This window comes from Sinocyclocheilus grahami, unplaced genomic scaffold (assembly GCF_001515645.1).
Source record: "Sinocyclocheilus grahami isolate Dianchi unplaced genomic scaffold, SAMN03320097.WGS_v1.1 scaffold201.1, whole genome shotgun sequence".
Taxonomy (NCBI): Eukaryota; Metazoa; Chordata; class Actinopteri; order Cypriniformes; family Cyprinidae; genus Sinocyclocheilus; species Sinocyclocheilus grahami.
The window spans coordinates 1,101,008-1,111,814 of record NW_015505380.1 but is presented as its reverse complement, the minus strand read 5'-3'; the positions used below and the strand labels follow the sequence as shown (position 1 = coordinate 1,111,814).

The window sequence follows — 10,807 nt, the reverse complement described above, 5'->3', positions numbered from 1 at the left end:
ATTCAGAGCAGCACTGATACAGCATGAATCCAAAAACAATCCGTATCTGAAATATGTGTTTGAAGAGCTCAAAATATTTCCAATACTGTAATACAATGCAATACAGACACCTCAGATGATGCCAACCCTCAAACAACATACAAAACAACCAAATTTAGCTATAAGTGTAATCACAACATATAATCATTGCAGTTAATAGTGTTCACCGTGGGTTTGATTACATGACATTAACTAACTGCTTGAGTTTTACTTTACATTTCTTCCATATGAACATCAGCTTGAGATAGTCACCACTGATAAGCTATTACTAGAACCTGTAATTTCCTGTAAAGCTGCTTTGCAATGATTTGTATCATGAAAAGCGCTATACAAATAACCTAGAACTGAGATGTGAATCAGCAGATCGGTGCTGGAGAGACGCTCAGATCCTCCTCAAACAAACCAAATCACTGCTGTCTTTTAAAAATAATAATCTTTATGACAGAAATCCTGGAAAATGCATCACAAACAGCGAGCAGGAGGAATCTATAAACATGCTGATTATCAGTGAGGAAAACGAGTCTTACAGAGTCTGATGATGAAGGATTCGATCAAACATGGCCTGCAGATCAAACACACACTGTAAAAAATCAACCAGCTTCAGGAGAGTTTTGAGTTTTCTCAACTTTTTGTTGTATAAACTGAAAACAACAAGTTGAGAAAACTCAAAACTCTCCTGAAGCTGGTTGCCTCAACTTTTGATTTTTTACTGTGCATCAAGAAATCTGACATTACTGCGCAATTAAACATCCTCGTTCAGGTTTTGAGGGGCTTTTGTCTCTTTATTCAAAGGCTGGTGAAGGGTGCTGGGATGTGGGTCAGAATCGAACCCGTGTCGGCCACATGAGCACCACAGCTGAGGCGCTTTATGAGGAGAACTGAAGGAAATGAATGATAAGGATCCAGTCACAGAAGCTGACGGCGTGTTTTCACGCTGCTTTCTTCACGCTCTGCCGTGTGATGACCTCCAGCTTCTGTCTGTACGCCTCCGCCTCCCGCTCCTTCTTCAGGAACTGCTGTCTGTATTTCTGCGCCTCGCGGTTCGCCTCCTCCAGCTGCTTCAGAAGAGCCACCTTCTCCTGTTGCACACACAGTGTCACGTGTGTTATATGCTCATTACTGCTTTGATTAATTAGATAATAAAAAAAGTGATTTTACATTGATGCATTAGAGACTTGCATTGCATTAAGTACACATATGTGTGACCCTGCAGCACAAAAGCAGTGTTGAGTCGCTGGGGGATATTTGTAGCAATAGCCAATAATACATTGTATGGGTCACAATTATACATTTTTCTTTTATGCCAAAAATCATTAGGATATTAAGTAAAGATCATGTTCCATGAAGATATTTAGTAAATGTCCTACTGTAAATATATCAAAACTTAATGTTTGATTAGTAATATGCATTGCTAAGAACTTCATTTGGACAACTTTAAAGATGATTTTCTCAATATTTAGATTTTATTGTCCTATCCTAACAAACCATACATCAATGGAAAGATTATTTATTCAGCTTTCAGATGATGCATAAATTTCAATTTCACAAAATTGACCCTTATGACTGGTTTTGTGGTCCAGGGTCACATTTGATCATGCATTCCCTAGGAATCGAACCCATGACACTGGTGTTGCGAGCAGCATGTTGTTCTGTTTGAGTTAGAGGGATGTTAATGAAAGCATGTTATTGCACACATCAGAAACAGGTTGATGAGAGGAACTGTGGGAGGTGTGTCTCTGTACCTGGAAGTCCTCCAGTGAGAGCGTCTGCTGGATCTGAGCGTCTTGTGTTTCTGTCATCAGATCGTCGTCTTCCTCCTTCAGACGCTGACGCTTAACACACGGCTCCTCACTGATCACCGTCTCCTCTGCCACCTCTGTGTCCGACACCGTCAGCACTGCAGGAACACACACACACACACACACACTCTGAGAGAGCTGAGCAAACACACACACACACACGTTTCTCTTTATTTCTCCAGATATTGATGCTCATGTGAGCTGGTTCTCTCTCTCACTCTGCTGCCCGTCAGGCATGGTGACTATTATGGGCTGGCTGATGCCTGCGCCCGTCTGCAGGTTGCCCAGCTGAATGCCGTCTGTTACTATGGTGATGACCTGCTGACCTCCAGAGCTCATGACCTGCTGTATGGCCCCGTCGATGGAGTCTGCAGTGATCAGCTCCTCTGTGGCCACCACTGCGTCAGAGACGAGAGTCAGACCACATCTGCAGTAAGAGAGCTCTTATTCTGAACGACAGCAGCAGAGAGGAACATCAGGCTTATCTCCACTCTAATCACGGCGCTTTGATGCTGCTCTGAGACGCTGTTTGTTCAGAGACGCGCAGGGTCATTTTCTTCAGTGTGCGTTTGCGCAAAGGCCTCTTTCACGGAGGTCATTCATAAGCACACGGGGGTCGAGAGGTCGGGTCACCTGTGGGTTTGCAGCTGCTGGCGGGCGACACGAGTCTGGCGAGGTTCACCACTCCTCCCGGGCCGATGATGAACCGCGGCACGGCCGTGTGGATGGTCAGTGTGTCCGAACTCTCTGGGTTTGTGTTGATCTGGTTCTGCATCGCCACCTGATGCACAATCATATTCATAAACACATTAGGACACAGGAACAGTGCTGGGGAGTAACTAGTTACATGTAACTAAATTACGTCATTTAATTTCAAAATAAATGTGTTACAGAAAAAATGTGTAATTAAATTACAGTTACTTATGAAAATGTTAAGGATTACATTTGAATATTTTCACATGCATACAGATTTGTTTGATTTCTTTCCCAAATTGCATTGAATGCTCTAAAATATGAGACACTAATGTTTCAGGAGACATGCTTATTCAGTAACTGTTTTATTTCTTATTTGAGTTTGTGTATATGCTTTCTTTTTTAAGATGAACTGTTTTTCCAAGGTATTGTTAGATGCCAGTGTTTTCTGTCATAACTATACAAATATTTGATTTCAAAAACAGTACCACAGCTATTAAACTATTTCTTGTTATGGTTTTAAATCAGTATTTAACCTCAGAAGGATCTCAAAGCAAGTCTGATTTTGTGGTGACTGTGCTTTAAAATGTAATTATTATAATCTTAATTCAAGTGATGAAGGATTCTCTGACAGTAATCAGTGTTGAGTTCTACTGTGAGATTAATCCTGCCTGCTTTACATGTTTCAAAATAATTAACAGGTGAAAACATTAGACATTTAGAAAGGTAATCAAATGTAATCAGTTACATTACTTTAATAAAGTAATTGAAATAGTTACACTACTGTTACATTTTAAATAGAGTAACTTGTAACCTGTTACATTTCCAAAGTAACCTTCCCAGCACTGCACAGGAACAACAGCTGTTTATGTTAAATACAGAAACCACCTTCATCAATATTATTATCAAACATCATAATTTTCTATTATATATCATTAGCTCATGTGCATTCAATTACTGCATCTTCTTCTTATCCATGAAGAAATCCAGCCATCAGCTGAACAGCTGCCAAATACAGTACATCAGTGTCACGGTTCGAGCAGAAGTGGAGCGTTAAACACACAGCGGATCTGTCTGATGATTCTTTCATGCATATGTTTCTTTTTTTTTAATTGAGTCAAAAATTGATTCAACTTTTTAATCAAAATGTTATAACCAGTGTTATTTTGGTATCATTGAGGTACTACAGATTTTTTTTTATATATATATTTTGAATTAGTTTTTATTTTTGTATTTTAATTTTAAAGTCTTAGTAATTTTTGTGTTTTTGTCATTTTTATTAGCTATTGTTTCTTTTTTAATATGCCTATATATACTTTAATTGTTCATTTCAAGTTAAACTAAATGAAAATGAAAAATGCTGCCTTGGCAACTAGCTGAAGCAAAATTAGTTCACGTTTATATATATTTTTTTAATTTCAGTTAACGTTTATTTCATGTAACAAATACATTTGTAATGGTTTTAGTTATTATAGCGACAGATTCTCTCTGGCGGCAATATGGATAAAGTTGTGCATCCATACACAAGTGATGCCGAGATGCAGCCTCACTTTATGTTTTGTGTTTTTGCCAATAAATGTGCGTTTCTGAGCTCATTCAGGATAAGACTGAACACACCTCGTTGAAGGAGTATGAAAAAAGTGAATGGGGTGTGAAGAAAAGACATGCTGGTCACAGTATGAATCCAAAAGATAGAACGGTTGTTTTTTATTTAAAGGTGACCTACTATACCCCTTTTTACAAGATGTAAAATAAGTCTCTGATGTCTCCAGAGTGTGTATGTGAAGTTTTAGCTCAAAACACCCAACAGATAATTTTTTATAGCTTGTTAAAATTGCCACTGGGTATATGCCAAAATGTGCCGTTTTTGTGCGTGTCCCTTTAAATGCAAATGAGCTGGTGCTCCGGCCCCCTTTTCAGAAGAGGGTGGAGCTTCAAGAGCATACAAACAAACATTCCACTATTAGTACAAGCCTGTTATCTTTACAGAAAATGTACTCGGTTTAAAAGTCAGTCATCTGATTGTACTGTGCGTGATAAATGATCGTTTATGAATTACACAGACGAGGATCGTGGTGCAATAAAAATAACTCAAAGAGCTTATTGATACGTGCGGTTGAATCAGAAAATGGACGAGAGCATTATTGTCGCCGTCTGTTATGACATAGGTCTGGAGCACAGAAAACAATTACAATCAGTTGTAGTGGAAGTTGCATCTTATTAGCATGGTTACAGAGATGCTGCTATCAATAATAAAAAATAATAATAATATCAGTTTATATACAGTAGTAAAATAATAGTGACACGATGCACATATTCGCTTCACGTCTGGTGTGAACACACCATAAGTGCCACTTGTGATTATGAGCTCAACCAATTAAAACGGTCGACTTCACATTGCTTTCATATGCAATTATTAACTAGCGCATTCCTATTTACGATCATTCTGGAAGCACGAGACAGACCGCTGATTTGTTCCACTATAGGCTGGTTGTTTTCACACACTGCAGCCACACAACTGTGTTCGAACACCTTATAAAAGTGATTTTTGCACAATAGGTCCCCTTTAAATGTTTATCATTCCTGTTTTTATCAGCAGGTGGCGCTGTCACCAAACCAGACAGTCAAGCAGAAATCATTCAGAGGCAAACTGCTCGAGACTGTCTGAAGAACTGGAGAGGGGAGAAATGCACTTTTCAAAGCTTCGAACCAATTGCTTGGCAAAACGATTCACGCAGCGCTCGAAACGCCACACGCTAGTGACACCTACTGGTCAAAATTGTGCGAAATGCAACAAAAACTCAGGCTAAAACATGCATAAAACAGCTTTTAAAAACCAATTGCAAATGTTTTATTGAAAGTATAATACATTAAATGCAATAATAATAATAAAATACCATGAAATATGAAGTGTCTGTATAATATGTGGTTTTTAAAATATTTTATATGAATTTGTAGGGCTTGCTTTGTTTGTTTTACGGATAGCTTCTATATGGAGGCCAGTATGAGACTATTAACTACTTAATTACACAAATGTCTCGTTAAAAATGTCTACAAATTGATGAAACTGATCCGAGATCAGGTAAAAACCATAGACGCTGGTTCAACGGTTCGCCGCTGGGGGACAAACTCAATGAACTCACGGTTCATGATTCACGCTAGAGCTGCATGAGTCTGGATAAACTGAGAATCATGATTTTTTTGTCTCAAATAGAGATCACGATTCTCCCAACTAAACAAGATTTTTGCTGCAGTCTATTTAAAAGTGTTTAATTAATTTGAATGAATTATTCAACATTTTAATATATATGTATTTAAAATACAATATATTAAATACACCAATTTTTTATATTAAAAATGTGAAAAAGTGGTTTGAATGAATGATTCAATGACTCAAACTCATATATACTTCACTTGTTTCATTACTGGATGAATCAGCATCTTTGAACAAATCTCTTGAATGAATGATTCAATGACAAACACATTTTTTAACAGTCACTTTTCGCACCTAGTGGTGAAACGATGCAATCGACACAAACGTTATTTGAAGCACCAATTACTTTCTTCAGGAGATTTGTTCTATTTTGAGCGCTACCTTAGACGTTAGAGTTTATATCTGAATTATAAACTTTCATCCCAGTATTTCTGTGATGATATGAATGACTGTAAAACAGACATAATACTGTGTAGTTGAAAAGACTGTTTGTGAAGCTGTTTTTTACCTAAACATGATAACTGCTCTCTCTGAGTCAGCGGCAGAGTGTTTCGGTATGATTTTTTCAAAGGTTTATTAGACACCAGCGAATCGTTGTCATTTAAAAGTGGAATTGCATGGATGTTTGAATCGAGATTGCAATCTTTTAACGATTAATAGTGCAGCTCTAATTCACGTGTTTACTGATATCGCCCCCCAATGACAAACCATTGAAAAGTTTCGAAACAGTTATGAGAAGCCTCGTTTACTGAGATCACGTGACTTTGGCAGATTGATATGCGCTCCAAACCACTGCATCGAAACAAATGATTCACAAAAGTTTTGAAGCTTCACGAAGCAGTGCTTCACTGCTGGAGCTGAAACACAGACAGAGAGCTCTCAGAGAACCGTACAGACGCCGCAGAGCCTGTGATGAAGCGTGTACCTGCAGGAACTCGGCCAGCTCGTGGCTGCTGTTGTCCAGCGCGATGTCCAGTGCGTTTTTGCAGAACTTGCTCTGCGCGTGAACATCAGCTCCGAAGCGCAGCAGCAGCTCCAGCACGTCTCTGTGGCTGTGCTCCACGGCCCAGTGCAGCGCGCTCATCTTCAGCATGTCCTTGGCGTTCACGTCGGCGCCGTGCTGCAGAAACACACATGAATGGAGTCGTTGTTGGATGATGCAAGGCCACACTTAAAGAGGAAAATTACCGCAAATGCACCGCAAGTCAAACATCAAAGAGACAGCGGGCCGTAAAAGGGTTAAGTACATCATAGACCCATTGAAACCAACCAACCAGCTACGATCAACTTAGGCTTACGATGCTTTTGGGAAGCACAGCCCTGGTCGCTCACCTTCAGCAGCAGCTCCACGATGCGTGTGTGACCCTCGGATGCGGCCATGTGCAGCGGCGTCCGGTCCACTTTAGTGCGAGCGTCTCGACTCACGACCACACACACACACACACACACTCTTTGTGTGTCAAACTTTGTGCTCTCATTAGAGTTTCAAATGACCTTATCATCTGATGATATATCATCTGCTACTGGATCTTAAGTTCAAGTTCAAGTTCAAGTCTGCTTTATTGTCAATTCTTCCACATGTACAGCACATACACACAGAGAATTGAAATTGCGTTACTCTCAGACCCTTGGGTGCATACAGATAACATAAATACAGATTAAATACAAAATACAACTATACAAATAAGGTAAAATGTAAAAATATACATATAAAGCACAAGGCATATGGCAGATAGAGTGCAAACCAGTAAAGTAAACAACAGTGCAGATATAGTGATTGTAGTGTTAGCGCTGCGTTCGACACTATTGACCACAACATTCTTTTGAATAGACTAGAAAACTTTGTTGGCATTAATGGAAGTGCATTAGCATGGTTCAAATCGTACTTATCTGACCGCCATCAGTTCGTAGCAGTGAATGAAGAGGTATCATATCTCAGTATGCAGTATGGAGTACCTCAAGGCTCAGTACTAGGGCCGTTACTCTTCACGCTTTACATGTTACTCTTGGGAGATATCATCAGGAAACACGGTGTTAGCTTTCACTGTTATGCTGATGATACTCAGCTCTATATTTCTTCGCAGCCCGGCGAAACATACCAGTTTGAAAAACTAGCGGAATGCATAGTCGATATAAACAAATGGAGGACAAGTAATTTCTTACTGCTAAATTCTGAAAAAACAGAGGTGTTAATTATCGGACCTAAAACCTCCGCATGTAATAACCTAGAACACTCTCTAACACTTGATGGCTGCTCTGTTAATTCCTCGTCATCAGATAGGAACATAGCATTTTTAAAACTGCATTTTTCCATCTCAAAAATATATCTAAATTATATATTTTTTTATTACACGATTTTTATTATATTATTTACTTTTGTCTTGTTTTCCCCTGCAAATGACTAAACATTTTTAAATAAAGATAAATTTACTGGAGAAGGAAAATTACTTAAAATAAGAAGTCTTGTTTTCTGAGAAATGTATCAAAATGAAGTGAGTTTATGATTAAAACAACAACAAATATCTGTCAAAGGCTAAAACAAATCTTAATTCAAAGGTAAAACAAATGTTTAATTCTCCTTTTATTCATGTTTTAAGCATTTAAGCATAAACTCACTAAATGTTGTTACATTTTTCAAGACTTTCAACATTTGCATCTCAAGAAAATTTTTTCAAAAAAGATTTAATTCGGCTTTTCATATTTATTTAGAATATCATATATATATATATATTTATTTTTTTCTTCTTTTCAAGTGCATGCATGTCTGTCTCATAGAAAGCTATTTTGTGTGTCGTCATGTCTCTAATGTGGTTAATGCTCCATTAAAATACCAAAGAACGGTCACATGTTGTCTGTATGAGAGTTTACCATGGTTTTACTGTAGTAGTCTCTTATAGGAAATATAATACATTTATCAAGTCAGCTATCTTTAGCAGTAGTTTTTAGCAATATTTATCATTTCTTAATGTGTTAAAGCTTGTTTAAATCAATCATAGTTTCACTGATGTATTGAGGAGATATTATTTTACTAACAGAACCACAGTTTAATAGAACAACCAGCAGTTTGTGCTCGTTACTCAAGAAATGTAATATATTACTTGTTACTCCTTTCAAAAGTAATATTATTACTTTACTTATTACTTTCTGGCAACAGTAGTTAATAGTTACAATACTAATTACATTAGTTCCTACATAAGCTGCATATCTTCCTCATAAAATTAATCTATGATGTTACTAACAATATATTTCTGCCTCATCATTTGACCAAAATCCCCCCTGGATCGCAGTCAGAAGTGATTACAAACACTCAGTGGGGATTAATAGTGATAAAATAGTGTTTAAGTAAAAGTGCTGCATTAATCATGTGTAGCTTGAAGTTAATTGTAGCTATAATTTCTCTGTTATCCGTATACTACTATATTTCATGATGTATCAAAAGAAATCACAGTTCATAAGAAAATGTTTCGTTCTCTAAAAAGATTTAATGCAATCTACAGGTGCATCTCAATAAATTAGAATTTCGTGGAAAAGTTCATTTATTTCAGTAATTCAACTCAAATTGTGAAACTCGTGTATTAAATAAATTCAGTGCACACAGACTGAAGTAGTTTAAGTCTTTGGTTCTTTTAATTGTGATGATTTTGGCTCACATTTAACAAAAACTCACCAATTCACTATCTCAACAAATTAGAATATGGTGACATGCCAATCAGCTAATCAACTCAAAACACCTGCAAAGGTTTCCTAAGCATTCAAAATGGTCTCTCAGTTTGGTTCACTAGGCTACTCAATCATGGGGAAGACTGCTGATCTGACAGTTGTCCAGAAGACAATCATTGACACCCTTCACAAGGAGGGTAAGCCACAAACATTCATTGCCAAAGAAGCTGGCTGTTCACAGAGTGCTGTATCCAAGCATGTTAACACAAAGTTGAGTGGAAGGAAAAAGTGTGGAAGAAAAAGACGCACAACCAACCGAGAGAACCGCAGCATTATGAGGATTGTCAAGCAAAATCGATTCAAGAATTTGAGTGAACTTCACAAGGAATGAACTGAGGCTGGGGTCAAGGCATCAAGAGCCACCACACACAGACGTGTCAAGGAATTTGACTACAGTTGTCGTATTCCTCTTGTTAAGCCACTCCTGAACCACAGACAACATCAGAGGCGTCTTACCTGGGCTAAGGAGAAGAAGAACTGGACTGTTGCCCAGTGGTCCAAAGTCCTCTTTTCAGATGAGAGCAAGTTTTGTATTTCATTTGGAAACCAAGGTCCTAGAGTCTGGAGGAAGGGTGGAGAAGCTCATAGCCCAAGTTGCTTGAAGTCCAGTGTTAAGTTTCCACAGTCTGTGATGATTTGGGGTGCAATGTCATCTGCTGGTGTTGGTCCATTGTGTTTTTTGAAAACCAACGTCACTGCACCCGTTTACCAAGAAATTTTGGAGCACTTCATGCTTCCTTCTGCTGACCAGCTTTTTGAAGATGCTGATTTCATTTTCCAGCAGGATTTGGCACCTGCCCACACTGCCAAAAGCACCAAAAGTTGGTTAAATGACCATGGTGTTGGTGTGCTTGACTGGCCAGCAAACTCACCAGACCTGAACCCCATAGAGAATCTATGGGGTATTGTCAAGAGGAAAATGAAAAACAAGAGACCAAAAAATGCAGATGAGCTGAAGGCCACTGTCAAAGAAACCTGGGCTTCCATACCACCTCAGCAGTGCCACAAACTGATCACCTCCACGCCACGCCGAATTGAGGCAGTAATTAAAGCAAAAGGAGCCCCTACCAAGTATTGAGTACATGTACAGTAAATGAACATACTTTCCAGAAGGCCAACAATTCACTAAAAATGTTTTTTTATTGGTCTTATGAAGTATTCTAATTTATTGAGATAGTGAAATGGTGGGTTTTTGTGAAATGTGAGCCAAAATCATCACAATTAAAAGAACCAAAAACTTAAACTACTTCAGTCTGTGTGCATTGAATTTATTTAATACACAAGTTTCACAATTTGAGTTAAACTTTTCCATGACATTCTAATTTATCGAGATGCACCTGTA

At 38.2% G+C, this 10,807-nt stretch overlaps 1 protein-coding gene across 1 annotated transcript in view; it reads right to left on the bottom strand.

The window, feature by feature from the left end:
* Positions 1-693: 693 nt before the first annotated feature.
* LOC107595393 (GA-binding protein subunit beta-1-like) overlaps positions 694-10,807 on the bottom strand; it is a 12,774-nt gene continuing 2,660 nt past the window's right edge. The window contains exons 2-7 of the mRNA XM_016285776.1: positions 7,078-7,195; positions 6,671-6,865; positions 2,472-2,619; positions 2,057-2,236; positions 1,782-1,936; positions 694-1,118 (exon numbers count right to left, since the gene is read on the bottom strand). Of these exons, the coding sequence (XP_016141262.1) occupies positions 969-1,118; positions 1,782-1,936; positions 2,057-2,236; positions 2,472-2,619; positions 6,671-6,865; positions 7,078-7,195 (946 nt within the window). The 3' untranslated portion in view covers positions 694-968. The remainder of the gene's footprint in view (positions 1,119-1,781; positions 1,937-2,056; positions 2,237-2,471; positions 2,620-6,670; positions 6,866-7,077; positions 7,196-10,807) is intronic.